Here is an 18,418-nt window from a genome sequence, read left to right as displayed (position 1 = left end):
AAGCTTTTCACTTGAAAACACCAAAACATATATACAGTGTGTCTGTAAAGTCATGGTGCACTTTTGACTGGTTAAAGGAAAGCAACAAAAGACGACAGAAATGTAAAATCTGTACCAAATAAAAGAAAACCCGTCCCAGTTTCTGTAGGATGATGTGGCAGCATGTGCGCATGCACAGATGATGACGTAGCACCATGTATACAGTGGTGACCACGGCCATGCCAGTCGAGATGTGGACCATACACAGGAAAGTTCAGTGTGTTCTGTGGCTCGCTAAATTCAAATCCATAAATAAAGTGCAACGTGAATATCGGCGCGTTTATAACAAAGCGCCACCACATAAGAATAACATTACTCAGTGGGAAAAGCAGTTGAAGGAAACCGGCAGTTTGGTGGAGAAACCCCGTTCTGGTAGGCCATCAGTCAGTGACCCGTCTGTAGAGGCTATACGGGCTAGCTACCTAAGGAGCCCTAAAAAATCTTTGCGTGAGCCCACATAGAACTGCACTGAATAGGTATGAAACTGGGAGTTTTCCTTTACTTTGGTGCAGATTTCACATTTCTGTCGTCTTTTTTTGCTTTCCTGTGACCGGTCAAAAGTGCACCATGACTTTACGGACACACTGTATATAACTAATAGTGAGAAGGAGAGACAGGAATCTTAGGAAAACAATGTATATGAAGAACTAAGGACACCAGACCAGGCCATGGCTCAGTGGATAGTGTCGGACTAGGACACAGAGAACCCAAGTTTGAAACTCCAAGGTTAGTAGCTTCAGCACAGGGTCGTTGGGTTGCATGTGGATTCATAGATATGACACCATGGTTTCTAACTTGTTCCCATAGGTCACTAGATTGAAGTTTCTATTCGATGGCTTTAGACCAAAGTTGCATGATTGAGCAAGGGGTCACTCCCTCTGATGTAGCCCCACAGTGAAGGCACATATAAGAAAGCAGTCAATGAACAACTAAGGTGCCACAACAAAGAATTGATGCTTCTCATCTCTCTCTCTTCCTGTCTCTTCTATCTTTCCTTCTCTCTGTCTCTGTTTCACACAAAAAAGAAATTAATAGCAGAAATAAACCATATTAAATATACTTTTTTTGTCTTTAAACAATACTATACCACTGGTCAGGATAGCTCGGTTGGTTAGACCGCCTTCTGGTACAAAAAGGTTGCCAGTTCGATCCCAGACAAGGTACATACAAAAATCAGTTCATGTTTCTGTCTTTATCTCTCTAAACTTTTAAAAATTAAAAAGAATATATAAATATTTTTATGGCACTAAATTAGTAATTTTAGATGAATCATATTTTATGATTCTACCTTCTAAAAACTGGTAACCGCAGACACTGTGGCAGGTGAGTAATATGAGGAGGCATCAGGAAGGACACAGATGTCCACGACAAACCCACTTTCCTATTGCGTATTGAAGAGTGCAGTCACTGCTTGAGATAAGAAAAAGTGTAAACTGCAAAGTAAGAAAGATAACTAAAGTTATAATCAGGAATTACTTATTTAACAGAGAAAATGCATTCAGTAAGCACATTTTCACTTATATAGTGAGAAAGAAGTACATCCACCCATGTAACTAAATTCATTTCCTTTTTTTTTTATTTCAGTGAAGGAAAGGGAGACAATCAGAAAGACAGGGACAGACAGAAAGGAAGGGACAGAGACGCATCACCATTTAAGAAAGTGAAGACTAGAGACAGAGATTGTGAGAAAATATTTTCACATTATGTATCTAATAAAGAATTGTACTTAAATTACACAAATGGTCTGCAAAACATAACAATACCACTATCCAATTCCATTATGTATGAAGTCATAACAATTTTTAAAAACTGATTTCTGATGATGTCACAACTGTAAACTTACTAAATATCAGTAAGCTGTAGAATTTCTATGTAAATAATATATACAAATTATGGTCCTAAAGCCATGGCTGGTTTGATCACTGATACAGCAGTGGTCCAGCATTAAGTTTTTGATTTGAGAATAAGAGAGAAAGAGATAGAGAGAAAGAGAGAGATACCGTAGTGGAGAGAGAGAGGACCATGGATTTATTGTTCAACCCATTTATACATTCATTAGTTGACTCCAATTGTGCCTTGAGCAAGGATCAAACCGGCAACCTTAACATATTAGATGAATAGTCCCATCCAAGGTGTCACTCACCCCACCAGGTTAGCACTGTCTGTCTCATAAGTAAGTATCATAGCATTTAAGGTTCGAAACACATAAAATAAAGGTCCACAAAAATGTAAATACATTGGAACGTGGCAAATGAAGCTGAAGTGCCTTGAGATCCCTGTATTGCCGTAGAAGAGTGTAAAGACACTGTTTCTCACAAGGATTTATAAAGTGCCACACTATGCATAATCTCTACCATCAGGAAGAAAACTAACAGCTGTCTTTATTTTTATGCTTACAGATGTGGAATATAGAACTTTAAAAACTCATCTGAGCCCTGGTTCAGTAGCTCAGTTGGTTAAGAGTGTTTTCCCCATATGCTAACATTGCAGGTTCGATCACCGGTCAGGGCACATGTGAGAAGCAACCAATGAATGCATAAATAAGTTAATCAACAAATTATTCTGTTTCCTGCTCTCCCTCTAAAAAAATCAATCAGTGCAATTTAGAATAAAATTCCATTCAAAATCCTAGACAAACAGCTATAGACAGCTTTAATAACAAAATGCAAAGACATTCTCTATCAATTAAGAGACTTAAAATTATTTAATTATAACAGTACAATAATAGTACTATAGACAAATAAGCCACAGGAACTAAATACAAAGCCGATGAGCAGACGCCTGCACAGACTGAGACGTAAAGGCACCGCAGGCTCTCCACAGAAAGAGGTAAAAGTGGCTTTTTAAGCCTGACCAGGCGATGGCACAGTGGATAGCGTAGCTTCAACTGAGAGGGACTGGAGGGAGTGTTAGCTACAGGCACTAGGGGCTGCCGCCCTGGGCATCTGCTGACAGGAGGGTTGGTGCATCTAGTGTGCTCAGATCAGCACATCCCGGTCAGTGACTTTCTGAAAAACAGCAGCACCATGAACTACTGAAGAATAATATAAGAGGAAGCAGATTTTTGTCCTGAAAGAATGTACAAGCTTTTAGCAGTAGAAGGTGAGATGTGTCTTAACATTCCAGCCTCTTTTTTCTCTTGAGGTGTATCGAGATGCTCATCTCAATCTTTGCTAACTGCTTCCTGCTTATCTGGGGTCTTAGAGCAGTCCCTTTTTTAACTGTTTACTTCCTCAGTCCTTCTATTTTTTTTGTTTCTTCTACCTGCACAAAACCTCTGCACCTTACAGAAATCTTCCTAACAATTCAGAAATAACTAGCTCTAGAACAACTTAGTTTCTTTCTCTACCTTCAAAAAGTACCTCTACACCTGTTAGGTTGGGGTCTAAGGCCCCTGACCAAAAAATCCTCTACTAGCCTGGTTCAAGAGATCTGGCACCAGGGCGGTTCCTTACCTCTCCACCTGAGAAAAACTGACTGATTTTCCACCTCCCCTCACCACCCACACCTATATCGCCACTGGGGCAAATTTTGATTAAGTGATCCCCTGCCCCAAAAGTCTCCACCAAAATTAATCTCGCTAGCCTTGCTCACTACGCCTATAAAAGCTTAAATCCCCAGGCTCTCGAGGCTGACGCCATTTTGGACTCAGCCCACCTGTTCCCAAATGCATCAATAAATTTCTTATAAACCTCATCATTCCTGACCTGTGGTGGCGCTGTGGATAGGGCTTCAACGTGGAATGCTCAGGGCTCTGGTTTGAAGCCCCAACCTTGCCCAGTCATGACACATGTAAGGTGCAACTACAAGGTGATGCTTCCCGCTCCTTCCCCCGACTTTCTCCTCTCCCTCCCTCCCTCTCTCTCTCCATTCCTCTCCCCTCTCACTCCCCCCCCCTCACCTATCTCTAAAGTAAATAAATAAAATCTTAAAAAATATGCCTGAACAAGCAGTCACGCAGTGGATAGGGCATCAAACTGGGAGGCTGAAAACCCAGGTTCCAAACCTTGAGGTCACTGCCTTGAGCATGGGATCATAAACATGACACTAATGGGGGATGGGGGATGGGGGTGGGAGAGAAACGTCCAGCAAACATTAGCCATACAATGGGCCCTCCGAAGCAGAAACAGATTCTGCAAATTACAACCTGGTACCCTGAGGGTAAACACCACAACCTTCCACCAAGTACACACAGGTGCTGCCCAGGCCAAGGCAAAATATAACCAAGCAAACTTAAAAAACACTTGTAGTCTCTTGAGGAAAAGATGGCAGCAGAGTAGGCGGACGCACAGATGCCCAGCTCTCACCACCAAACTGGAATACAAATCAATTTAGGAAAAATCAGCATGAAAAACCAACTCTGAACTACAAGAACAGCTCTCAAAAACCAAGGAGCAAAGAAGAAGCCACAACAAACCTGGTAGGGAGCGCCTGAATCTCCCCTGCTTACAGGAACGGAGGGGGTGGGGGGTGAGGCTGAGAGCCCAGAGGGGATCTCACACAAAGGAAAAGAGCAGAAACTACTGCTCACAGCCACTTGCCTGGCGACCAGAGAGCGAGGTGTGTTGAAAAGACCAGCTTATCTCCCAAGCGGATAGGAAAGAGAGAGGGACAGACTGTGAGGGGCTAAGGAATGAAGGAGACGACCTAAAAAAGCTGACTCATCTGTGCTGGAGGCAGCCATAGCTGGGGGAGGGACTGAACCTTTCACAAAACAGAGCTGAATTGCTTCCGGATCAGAGATCTCCGGATATCTATCCAGCTCCAATCAGCGCAACAAGACACAGCTGAAAACAAGAAGTGGAGAGGAGGGGCAGTAACTCAGGTCTTCATGGAGATCTGAGATACACCTCCCCCTACTGAAGCTGAGAAAACACCCTGCCCCTAGAGAGATTAATTGGCTAAAGAGGCCTTCAGAGTCTCAGGTTACACCCACAGCATTCCTGGATACAGTTTCAAGGAAGCCCCCTGCTGAGATCAGTAAAAAGACTATCACCTGTTAAGAAAACAAACAAATCAAGACTTCAAAGCTGCCCAAATCCAAAAGTGGATTACAGATAACAGCTGATACCAACCCAAGACCTAGAAATAACTGAAAACTGGAGGCAGACAACACCAAGCCTAGACTCAACCAACTCTACAAATAAAAAACCCAAAAACAGACAATGAGAAGATAAAGAAGTGCAATCCAAATGAAACCAGAAACGACACCTTCAGGAGATGAACGGAGTGATATGGAAATAATCAAACTTCCAGATGCGGAGTTCAAAATAATGATTGTAAGGATGCTTACGGATCTTAGAACAACAATGGATGGTCATTATGAACACCTAAATAAAGAAATAGCAAGTATAAAAAAGAATCAGTCAGAGATGACAAATACAGTATCAGAAATAAAGACCACAATGGAAGGAATTAAAAACAGGATAGATAGAGCTGAGGATCGAATCAGCGAGTTGGAGGACAACTGGAATAAAGGCATGAAAGCAGAGAAGAAAAAAGAAAAGAGACTCAAAAAGTCAGAGGAAACCCTTAGAGAGCTCTGTGACATGAAGAGAAATAACATCCACATCATAGGGGTTCCTGAAGAAGAAGAAAAAGAACAAGGAATAGAGACTTTGTTCAATCATATCATAGCTGAAAACTTCCCTAAATTAATGCAAGAGAAACTCTCACAAGTCCAAGAAGCACAAAGGACTCCATTAAAGAGAAACCCAAAGAAACCTACACCAAGACACATCATAATTAAAATACCAAAGCTAAGCGATAAAGAGAAAATATTAAAAGCTGCAAGAGAAAAAAAGTTATCACCTACAAAGGAGCCCCCATAAGGATGACTTCCAACTTCTCAACAGAAACACTTGAGGCCAGAAGGGAATGGCAAGAAATATTCAAAGTAATGCAGAACAAGAACCTACAACCAAGACTACTTTATCCAGCAAGGCTATCGTTTAAAATTGAAGGAGAAATAAAAAGCTTCCCAGACAAAAAACAACTCAAGGAATTCATTACAATCAAACCAATGCTGCAGGAAATGTTAAGGGGTCTGTTGTAAACAGATCAAAGTGGGAAAAGAATATAGCAAAAAAAGGAATACACCTTTAAAGAAGAAAATGGCAATAAACAACTACATATCAATAATAACCTTAAACGTAAATGGATTAAATGATCCAATCAAAAGACATAGGGTAGCTGCGTTGATAAGAAAACAGGACCCATACATGTGCTGTCTACAAGACACACACCTTAGAACAAAAGATACACATAGCTTGAAGGTAAAAGGATGGAAAAAAACATTTCATGCAAATGGAAATTAAAAAAAATCTGGGGTAGCAATACTTATATCAGACAAATTGGACTTTAAAACAAAGGATATAGTAAGAGATAAAGAAGGCCACTACATAATGATAAGGAAAGCAATCCAATGGGAAGATATAACTATTATAAATATCTATGCACCTAATATAGGAGCACCCAAATATATAAAGCAGATTTTGATGGATTTAAAGAGCGAGATCAACAGCAATACTATAATAGTAGGGGATTTCAATACCCCACTAACATCACTAGATAGATCCTCAAGAAAGAAAATGAACAAAGAAACAGCAGACGTACTGGAAACACTAGATCAACTCGATTTAAAAGATATCTTCAGAACCTTTAACCCTAAAGCAGCAGAATATACATTCTTTTCAAGTGCTCATGGTACATTCTCAAGGATAGACCACATGTTAGGGCACAAAAGTGCTCTCAACGAATTTAAGAAGCCTGAAATCATATCAAGCACTTTCTCCGATCACAGTGGCATGAAACAAGAAATGAACCACAACAGAAAAGCTCAAAAATTCTCAAACACATGGAAACTAAATAGCAGGTTGTTAAATAATGAAAGGATTAAGAATGAGATCAAAGAAGAAATAAAAAAATTCCTAGAAACGAATGACAATGAGCATACAACAACACAAAATTTATGGGACAGAGCAAAAGCAGTACTGAGAGGGAAGTTCATAGCACTACAGGCACACTTTAAGAAGCTAGAAAAAGCTCAAATAAACAACTTAACCCTGCATCTAAAAGAATTAGAAAAAAAAACAGCAAGTAAAGCCCAAATGTAGTAGAAGGAAGGAAATAATAAAGATCAGAGCAGAAATAAATGACATAGAGGCTAAAGAAACAATACAGAGGATCAACGAAACTAGGAGCTGGTTCTTTGAAAAGGTAAACAAGATTGATGAACCTTTAACTAGACTCACCAAGAAAAAGAGAGAGAGGACTCAAATAAATAAAATTAGAAATGAGAGAGGAGAAATAACAACTGACACAACAGAAATACAAAATATTGCAAGAAAATACTATGAAGAACTGTATGCCAAAAAAGTAGACAACCTAGATGAAATGGACAAATTCCGTGAAACATACAATCTTCCAAAAATCAATCTGGAAGAACCAGAAAACCTAAACAGATCGATTACAACAAATGAGATCGAAGCAGTTATCAAAAAACTCCCAACAAAGGAAAGTCCGGGGCCTGATGGCTTCACAACCGAATTCTACCAAATATTCAAAGAAGAACTAACTCCTATCCTTCTCAAACTATTTCAAAAAATTCAAGAGGAAGGAAGACTTCCAAGCTCGTTTTATGAGGCGAGCATAATTCTGATTCCAAAAGCAGGCAAAGACAACACAAAGAAAGAAAATTATAGGCCAATATCTCTAATGAATATAGATGCTAAAATCCTCAACAAAATATTAGCAAACCGGGGCCCTGGCCGGTTGGTTCAGCGGTAGAGCGTCGGCCTGGAGTGCGGGGGACCCGGGTTTGATTCCCGGCCAGGGCTCATAGGAGAAGGGCCCATTTGCTTCTCCACCCCCACCCCCTCCTTCCTCTCTGTCTCTCTCTTCCCCTCCCGCAGCCAAGGCTCCATTGGAGCAGGGATGGCCCGGGCGCTGGGGATGGCTCCTTGGCCTCTGCCCCAGGCGCTGGAGTGGCTCTGGTCGCGGCAGAGCGACGCCCCGGAGGGGCAGAGCATTGCCCCCTGGTGGGCAGAGCGTTGCCCCTGGTGGGCGTGCCGGGTGGATCCCGGTCAGGCGCATGCGGGAGTCTGTCTGACTGTCTCTCCCCATTTCCAGCTTCAGAAAAATACAAAAAATATATATACATATTAGCAAACCGGATCCAACAATATATGGAAAAAATCATACACCATGATCAAGTGGGATTTATTCTGGGGAGGCAAGGATAGTACAATATTCATAAATCAATCAATGTGATTCATCACATAAACAAAAAGAAGGAGAAAAACCATATGATAATTTCAATAGATGTAGAAAAAGCATTTGATAAAATCCAGCACCCATTCATGATCAAAACTCTCAGCAAAGTGGGAATACAGGGAACATACCTCAACATGATAAAAGCCATCTATGACAAACCCACAGCCAACATCATACTCAATGGGCAAAAATTAAAAGCAATCCCCTTAAGATCAGAAACAAGGCAGGGGTGCCCCCTTTCACCACTCTTATTTAACATAGTCCTGGAAGTCCTAGCCACAGCAATCAGACAAGAAGAAGAAATAAAAGGCATTCAAGTTGGAAAAGAAGAAGTAAAACTATTATGATTTGTCGGGAGCCGATCAATGACTGCTGGCTAACTAGGTCACAGCAGGAGAAGATCCACAACTGCTAATTGACAAAGTCACAGCAAAAGAAGACCAATGACTGCTGGTTGATAGAATCACCGCAGTGAAGACCAATGGCTGCGGGTTGACAAAGTCACCGCAAAGGAAAGGCACAACGATACTTCCCCCTTTGACCTTTTGAATTAATCTGGCCTTATGTCCCCCCTTTTCTGGGTGTGTGCTATTATTTATGGCACAGGGATAATAGTACCGTGCTTTCCCTGTAGATTCATAGTAATTTCTTTGGAAATGAGACAGAAGGTGTAAGTTCCACAGAAAAGCCTGTAAGCCCCTTGAACTGGGCTCATAAACTTAAGGGGCTGGCCATGATATCCGTCATAAAGGGTTAAGTTCGTAGGAGAATTTCTTCTTATTAATCATGTTAGAAAGAGTAAAGTTAGAACTTAACTAGTGTATGAATATAGTAAATGAATAAAGTTTAACTAGACATTAGAATCTTAGGTAAGGTGGAGTGGAGTGGCCCGTTGTGTGGCCTTGGATGGAAGCGCAGCTGGCAAGTAAAGAATGTTTTGTTAAAAGACTTGTTTTGTGACAGAAGGCAGTTGTTGGGCTATTCTCAGTAAAACATTCTCATGAGATTTTTGTATTTTCCAAGAATAAGGAGAGGAATGTGGTGGAATCCATAGCAGCAATAGCAATTAATGCCTTCTGATATTATGTTGCTACTAAGCTATCTTGCAGGTGCACTCTATATATCTTTAAGCAAAAGTTACTCTTGATGTTAGGCAAATTTCTTTTCTTTTTTTTGTATTTTTCTGAAGCTGGACACGGGGAGAGACAGTCAGACAGACTCCCGCATGCGCCCGACCGGGATCCACCCAGCACGCCCACCAGGGGGTGACGCTCTGCCCACCAGGGGGCGATGCTCTTCCCCTCCGGGGCATCGCTCTATCGCGACCAGAGCCACTCTAGTGCCTGGGGCAGAGGCCAAGGAGCCATCCCCAGCGCCCGGGCCATCTTTGCTCCAATGGAGCCTCGGCTGCGGGAGGGGAAGAGAGAGACAGAGAGGAAGGAGGGGGGGGTGGAGAAGCAAATGGGCGCTTCTCCTATGTGCCCTGGCCGGGAATCGAACCCGGGTCCCCCGCACGCCAGGCCGACGCTCTACCGCTGAGCCAACCGGCCAGGGCTAGGCCAATTTCTTAATAAGCAAAACTTTTGAAGTCTTGTGAGAAAAATTAGGACACTGCATGAACTCAGGACCATTTGCCTGAGCAAGCGGTGGTCCTTTGCTAGTCCTTGATAATTTCGTCTGCTATCTCTCTCTGCGCCCTTGACTCACAACAACAGTAAGGTAGAGTTATTAATTAGTACTAATCTTTTAGAAGTTTGTACCAATATTGTTATTGCTATTCAAGTTATTGTATAACTGTACTTTGAATAACTTACCACCTGATTTGTAGCTTATAGATATGAATTAACTGTTATCTGGAAATATGTAACCATAGCGAAAAAAAAATACCATGTGATTGTAACTTAGTGTGTGTGCATAAAAAAAAAGCTAGGCCAGCATTTGGCAGAGATGCCTGGCAGTAAATGCTAACGAGAGAATAAAGAGAAAGAAAAGAATTCGGTTCTCTCACTCGATTCGTGCCGACACCGTCTCTTCCTGTGGGACCTCTGCATTCCCCCCGGGGGCTGGACCCCGGCAATTATTTGCAGATGATATGATATTGTTTATAGAAAATCCTAAAGTCTCAGTCAAAAAGCTACTGGACCTGATAAATGAATTCAGCAAAGTGGCAGGATATAAAATCAATACTCAGAAATCAGAGGCATTTTTATACACCAACAATGAACAGTCAGAAAGAGAAGTTAAGGAAACAATCCCCTTCACAATTACAACCAAAAAAATAAAGTACCTAGGAGTAAACTTAACCAAGGAGACTAAAGACTTGTACTCGGAAAATTACAAAACATTGATAAAAGAAATCAAGGAAGATACAAACAAGTGGAAGCATATACCATCATGCTCATGGTTAGGAAGAATAAACATCATTAAAATGTCTATTTTACCGAAAGCAATCTATAAATTCAATGCAATACCAATTAAAATACCAATGACATACTTCAAAGATATAGAACACATATTCCAAAAATTTATATGGAACCAAAAGAGAACACGAATAGCCTCAGCAATCTTAAAAAAGAAGAATAAAGTGGGAGGTATCACACTTCCTGATATCAAGTTATACTACAAGGCCATTGTACTCAAAACAGCCTGGTACTGGCATAAGAACAGGCATATAGATCAATGGAACAGAACAGAGAACCCAGAAATAAACCCAAAGTTCTATAAACAACTGATATTTGACAAAGGAGGTAAGGAAATACAATGGAGTAAAGACAGACTCTTTAACAAATGGTGTTGGGAAAATTGGACAGCTACCTGCAAAAAAATGAAACTAGATCACCAGCTTACACCACTCACAAAAATAAACTCAAAATGGATAAAAGACTTAAATGTAGGCCGTGAAACCATAAGCATCTTAGAAGAAAACATAGGCAGTAAGCTCTCCGACATCTCTCGGAGCAATATATTTGCTGATTTATCTCCACAGGGAAGTGAAATAAAAGAGAGGATAAACAAATGGGACTATATCAAACTAAAAAGCTTTTGCACAGCTAAAGACAACAAGAACAGAATAAAAAGACAAACTACACAATGGGAGAACATATTTGACAATATGTCTGATAAGAGGTTAATAACCAAAATTTATAAAGAACTTGTAAATCTCAACACCAGGAAGACAAACAATCCAATCCAAAAATGGGCAAAAGAGATGAACAGACACTTCTCCAAAGAGGACAAACAGATGACCAATAGGCATATGAAAAAATGCTCAACATCACTAATCATTAGAGAAATGCAAATTAAAACCACAATGAGATATCACCTCACACCAGCCAGAATGGCGCTCATCAACAAAACAACACAGAATAAGTGCTGGCAAGGATGTGGAGAAAAGGGAACCCTCCTGCAGTGCTGGTGGGAATGCAGACTGGTACAGCCACTGTGGAAAACAGTATGGAGATTCCTCAAAAAACTGAAAATCGAACTGCCTTTTGACCCAGCTATCCCACTTTTAGGAATATACCCCAAGGACACCATAGAATGGCTCCAAAAGGAGAAATGCACCCCCATGTTTGTGGCAGCATTGTTCACAATAGCAAAGATCTGGAAACAGCCCAAGTGTCCATCAGAGGATGAGTGGATTAAAAAGCTTTGGTACATATATACTATAGAATACTACTCAGCCATAAGAAATGATGACATCGGATCATTTACAATAACATGGATGGACCTTGATAACATTATACGGAGTGAAATAAGTAAATCAGAAAAAAACTAAGAACTATATGAATCCATACACAGAAGGGACATAAAAATGAGACTCAGAGACATGAACAAGAATGTGATGGCAACAGGGATGGGGGGTGGGGGGAAAGGGGAGGGGGCGAAGGAGAGAGGGGTTCGGGGAGGGGAGGGGCACAAGAAAACCAGATAGAAGGTGACAGAAGTCAATTTAACTTTGGGGGAGGGGTACACAGCACAATCACATGTCAAAATAATCTAGAGATGTTTTCTTTCAACATATGTACCCTGATTTATCAATGTCACTGCATTAAATTTAATAAATAAATTAAAAAAAAAACATTTGTAAAGCTTATTTGCCCAACAGCACCCAAACCACAGGCAGTCACCTGCTTCCTCAGAAATACCTTGGAACTACTTCCACACGACTCCTCCAACCACCATAATTCCAGGGGTCCCCACTGCACCACTTCTACTGTGTGATGTGAGAGACAAACCTCCCATCAACGAAAACAATTCGGAAAACTTCAAAGGACAAGAGCACACTAACCTAATTTTCTTCAGCCTGCTAGGAATATAAACTTTATACTTCCGCAAACTGATTTGGCGCCTGAAAGCATCAAGAGATATAACCCTGTTACGGTGGCCGACGAGGATCTAAAGTGTTAGAAGTAACACAGGCGATTTCCCATACTCCCTTCGAAGGTGATACGTCAGCGCTCCCTCGCTCCCCAAAGCCTCATTGGGGACCGCCATGTAGGGAAACCTAAAGCCCTATGTAAGAAAAGCAACAAAGTTGCAGCCTGTACCCTGGGTTGGCTGAAAGGTGGGAAGGTCCTCAGATTATCCTTTTTTGGGGCATTATATCTGGAGTGGAAAGCGAGGGTATTTTCAGAGATTGTAGCTTCCAGAGGAAACCGAAGAAGCAAGCTAAGTTTTGTTCGGTGGTTCAGCAGAAATAGCACATGGACACAGCAGTTTTTTTAAAGTTTGTATTTTTAAAAAGTGAGTTCTTTTAAAATTTTTGAAATGGTCAAGAGATTAGAATTGGTGTAACAGCAGAGAATGATACTCTACAGTGAAGAGGTCATACATCTTGTAAAGGAACACCAACCTGGAACTGCTTGCAAAAGTTTTCATAATATTTTTAAGACCAGAAAAAGACTTGGAGAAATGGGTACTGAGTGAGGCTGGTCATCACCCACCAGAGAGGAAGAGCGGCCTAGACGATCTAAAGTTGTCACTGGTACCAGATCTTGAAGAAAGCCACTGAGGGCAAAGCCAGTAAAGTGGGGCTCCATTTCTCTGCAGCAATGAGAAAGGCACCACCAGAATTGAGAATCCAAATATATTACCATCAATTACTTTTTCACCAAAGCCCCAGGATAAACCAATGGGATAAGTCTTTCATCAGAAGATGCTGGGATCATTGTATACCTAGTGGCAAGGAAATAAATTAAGACCCTTAACTCTAGTCATAAAGAAAAATTAAGTCAGAATAGATCACAGTTTTAAGTATAATATGAGAAAGTATAAAACTTATAAAAGCATACGAGAAACAATCTTCCTGAACCCAAATTAGCCAGAGTTCTCAGAGCAGAAAATTAAAGATGAAAACTAACAGTTGTGTTGAAGTACACAATTCTCATGATTACAGAAAAGAAAATATAATTTAAAATTACGTTAAGGCCTGGTCAGGTGGCTATGCGGATATAGCATTATTCCATCACTGAGGGTATATAAGAGAAGCTAGCAATGAGTGTACAACTAAAATGGAACTAAGTGGAACAATGACGAAATACTTCTCTCTCTTCTGCTCTATCTTTCCCTTCCTCTGTCTCTCAAATCAATGGAAATATCTTTTGTCACAGAGACAAGAGTGTCAGGGAGAGGGACAGACAGGAAGGGAGAGAGATGAGAAGCATCAATTCTTTGTGTGACACCTTAGTTGGTCGTTGATTGCTTTCTCACATGTGTCTTGACTGGGGGGCTACAGCAGACCAAGTAACCGTTTTCTCAAGCCAGCAACCTTGGGCTCAAACCAGATGAGCCCGAGGTCAACCTGGCACCATCGGGGTCTCAAATCTGGATCCTCTGCGTCCCAGACTGACACTCTATGCACTGTGCTATAGTCAGGTTAGGCTGGAAAAAAATTTGAAATACTCATCCAAGCCCTGGCCAGTTAGCTAAGTTGGCTAGAGCACCATGCAGAGAAGACAAGTTTGCGGGTTTCTTTCTTGGTCAGAGCATGTACAAGCAACCAAAGAATGCATAAATAAGTGGAACAACAAAATAATGTATGTTTGTTTTATCTCTATTTCCCTTGCTATCACTATTAATAGGAAAAAAATTTTTTTTCCTCTGAGAAGTGGGGAGGCAAAGGGACAGACTCCCGCATGCACCCAACCGGGATTCACTCGGCATTCCCACTAAGGTCCCCAAACTTTTTGCACAGGGGGCCAGTTCACTGTCCCTCAAACCATTGAAGGGCCGGACTATAAAAAAAACTACGAACAAATCCCTATGCACACTGCACTTATCTTATTTTAAAGTAAAAAAACAAAACAGGAACAAATCCAATATTTAAAATAAAGAACAAGTAAATTTAAATCAACAAACTGACCAGTATTTCAATGAGAACTATGCTCCTCTCACTGACCACCAATGAAAGAGGTGCCCCTTCCGGAAGTGCGGCGGGGGCCAGATAAATGGCCTCAGGGGGCCGCAGTTTGGGGACCCCTGCACTAAGGGGTGATGCTCTGCCCACCTGGAGCATTGGTTCATTGCAACCAGAACCATTCTAGCACCCGAGACGGAGGCCATGGAGCCATCCTCAACAACTGGGCCCACTTTTTTCCAATGGAGCATTGGCTGTGGGAGAGGAAGAGAGAGAACAAGAGAGAGGAGAAGGGAGAGGGTGCAGAAGCAGATGCATGCTTGTCCTGTGTGCCTGGCCTGGAATCAAACCTGGGACTTCCACATTCTTGGCCAATGCTCTCAATAAATAAAATTTAGAAAATTTTAAAATCAGCCTGACCAGGCAGTGGCGCAGTGCATATAGCGTCAGACTGGGACACAGAGGACCCAAATTCAAAACCCCAAGGTTGCCAGTTTGAGTGCAAGGTCATCTGGTTTGAGCAAGGCTCACCAGCTTGAGACTGAGGTCACTGGCTTGAGCAAGGGGTCACTCACTCTGCTGTAGCCCCCTGGTCAAGGCACATATGAGAAAGCAATCACTGAGAAACTAAGGTGCCACAACAACGAATTGATGCTTCTCATCTCTCTCCCATCCAGTCTGTCCCTATCTTGCCCACTTTCTGTCTCTATCACAAAAAATAATTTTAAAATCATTTTTTAGTAAAAAACAAAAATACGCACAGTTATAATCGTGCTCTCAGAGTCTGTGTTCCTGTCAGCACTGCTCGGATGGCCTCACAGAACCGCAACCCAGCCACTGCCAGTGTTGCTGCAGCTCATAAAGGAGCCCAGCCCAGTGGGGGAGCTGCCCAGGGCCCCCTGGGCAAGAGGTCACAGCAGGAAGTGATGACCCTCATGATGTCTGGAGACAAAGGAATTTCTGCCTTCCCAGAATCAGACAACCTTTTCAAATAGGTGGGCACCATCCATGGAGCAGCTGGCACAGTATATGAAGACTTGAGGTATAAGCTCTTTCTAGCGTTCCCCAGGGGCTACCCATACTGCGCACCCACAGTGAAGTTTCTCACACCCTGCTCCCACCCCAATGTGGACACCCAGGGTAACTTCTGCTTGGATATCCTAAAGGACAAGTGGTCTGCCCTATATGACGTGAGGACCATTGTGCTCTCAATCCAGAGCCTGCTAGGAGAACCCAACCCTGACAGCTCACTGAACACACATGCTGTCCAGCTCTGGAAAAGCCCCGCAGACTTTAAGAAGTACCTGCAAGAAACCTACGCAAAACAGGTCTCCAGCCAAGATCCCTGACCTGGGCTGTCCTGTCTCTGTCCTTGGGCTTTTTATTTTTTCCTTAGATGGTCTGACCTTGCCTTGATTTCTGTATAGGACTCTGTATCTTCAGCTGTGATATATATTTGTTTTGTTTTTTAATTAAGTCTCTGGTTGAGATTCTGTGGTGACTATATTAAATGAATATATTTTGGGTTTTAAAAAAAAGAAATAAGGAAAGAAGATATTTTAAATTGTTATTTATGGATTTTAGCAGAGAGAAACAGAAAGAGAAAGACAGGAACATCGATCTGTTCCTGTATGTGTCCCAACCGGAGATTGATCCAGCAACCTCTGTGCTTCCAGTTGGTCTCTAACTCACCGAGCTAGCCAGGAAGGGCTGGAGGGAAATGTTAACAGACTGACATAAATGGAAAGCTTGACTGTGAACATTATTCCTAAATGAAAGCATTGTAAAGATGTCATGTCTACACCCTGGCTGGTGGTTCAGTGGATAGAGTGACTCCCTGGAGCAGTCCTGTCGCCGGTTCAGTCCTGGAAGTACTAGCTTCATCATTAGGTCACCAGAAGAGCCCCAGGAGAAACAGGTAACATATGAGAAGCAATCACTGGGTGTACAACTAAGTGAAACAAGTTGATGCTTCTCTATCTTCTGCACTCTGTCTAAATAAATAAATAAGTAAATAAATATGTCATGTCTCCAAAATGTATATATAGACCCAGTGAAATGCCAATGAAAATCCTAAACTGTTATCTATTTTCATTCTTAAAATTTGAAAGAATTTCTCTATCGGTTAATGAGAGCTTCAAGTCACTATAATTCAGACAGTACAATAGACAGACCAGCCAAAGCAGCGTAAAACATGCCTGTGCACAGACTCACGCAGAGACAGCATGTGATGGCACAGGAAGTTCTGCAGGTAAGGGGATTAAAATGGTTTTGGGACAATAAGACATCCATGCTAGAGGGGTGGACAAGAAGATGGAACCCTGTCTCAGACACAGAAACATCATTTTGGCAGACGGCTCTAATGGAGCAGTACATAATACTTTCAGATACTGAAACACAGGGCCAAGTACCTCAATAGGTTGTAGCACTGTCCTGATATGCCAAGGTTGCAGGCTAGTTTGTTTTTCATTCAGTGACAGGAGGGGAGGTAGGAACAGACATCTGTATGTGACCCAACAGGGATCCACCTGGCAACCTCACTAGGGGGCCTTGCTCTGTTCATCTGGGTCATTGCTCTATCGCTCAGCAATTTTTACAGCGTGAGGTGGAGGCCATAGAGCCATTGCGAGTATCTGGAACCAACTCGCTCCAATGGAGTCATGGCTGTAGAAGGTGAGAGAAAGAGCGAAGCGAGAGGGAGAGTGGTGGAGTACAGGACGGGCATTGCTCCTCCTCTGTGCCCTGTCGGGTAATCAAACCCGGGTCGTAGGGCCAACATTTCACAGCTGAGTAAACAGGCCAGGGAAAAATTTCAGGTTTGATTTCCAGTTGCAGCACATAAAGGAATCAACCAGTGTGAATGCAGGGATGAGAGAAGCAACAAATTGATGTTTCTCACTCTCTCTACTTTCTCACCTTTTTTCTCTTGTGAATCAATGAATAAAAGTTTAAAAATAAAAATAAGAAAGAATTGGGCCCTGGACAGATAGCCAGGTTGGTCAGGGTCATCTCGATGCTCAGGGTTGGCAGTTCGATCCCTCATCAGGGCTCACACAGGAACAGAATAATGTTTCTATCTCTCGCTCTCTCCTGTCCTCTCACTCCGAAATCAGAAAATAAATAAATATAAATAAATAAAAAAGACATGAGAAAATTTCTCAAAGTGATAAGATATGAAGAGATTTTAACAGGCACATAAACCACACTGTACACCAGTGGTAGTCAACCTGGTCACTACCGCCCACTAGTGGGCATTCCAGCTTTCATGGTGTGCGGTAGGAAGCAACCAAAGTATAAATAAAAAGATGGATTTAACTATAGTAAGTTGTTTTATAAAGATTTATTCTGCCAAACTTAGCGAAAATCCGATATGAAGTACTTGGTAAGTTATTATTATATGCTATAACTTGCTGTAACTCTGCTTTATAAATTTTATAAAGTAAAGATACTTCCCTACTTTATAAATCATCATTACTGTGGAACCTGTGGGCGGTTTGAAAATTTTACTACTAACAGGTACAAAAGTGGGTGGTAGGTATAAAAAGGTTGACTACCTCTGCTATACACTAATAATATGTAGGCTGGAGGAAATGTAAAGGGTACATTTACTATGGAAAACATTTCTGTATCATCTGTTCGGACTGAAGTTATAAACACACTAAGATACAGCACTTTCACTCTGAAGAAAAGGTCTAAACTATGTATTTTTCCCCATGCAACTCCCTGAAACACACACAAAAGAATGCA

General features: G+C 41.7%; 2 protein-coding genes across 2 annotated transcripts in view; one reads left to right on the top strand and one right to left on the bottom strand.

The window, feature by feature from the left end:
• Positions 1–18,418, bottom strand: part of LOC136399231 (zinc finger protein 432-like) — a 191,094-nt gene that overhangs the window by 161,806 nt on the left and 10,870 nt on the right.
• Positions 15,481–16,020, top strand: LOC136399286 (ubiquitin-conjugating enzyme E2 C-like). Its single transcript, XM_066374340.1, has 2 exons — positions 15,481–15,609; positions 15,697–16,020. Exons 1-2 carry the CDS (start codon positions 15,481–15,483, stop codon positions 16,018–16,020), a joined length of 453 nt encoding a protein of 150 aa, XP_066230437.1.

Source organism: Saccopteryx leptura, chromosome 3, assembly GCF_036850995.1.
Source record: "Saccopteryx leptura isolate mSacLep1 chromosome 3, mSacLep1_pri_phased_curated, whole genome shotgun sequence".
Taxonomy (NCBI): Eukaryota; Metazoa; Chordata; class Mammalia; order Chiroptera; family Emballonuridae; genus Saccopteryx; species Saccopteryx leptura.
Note: the sequence above shows the minus strand (reverse complement) of the source record. Positions and strands in the feature narration are given on the sequence as shown.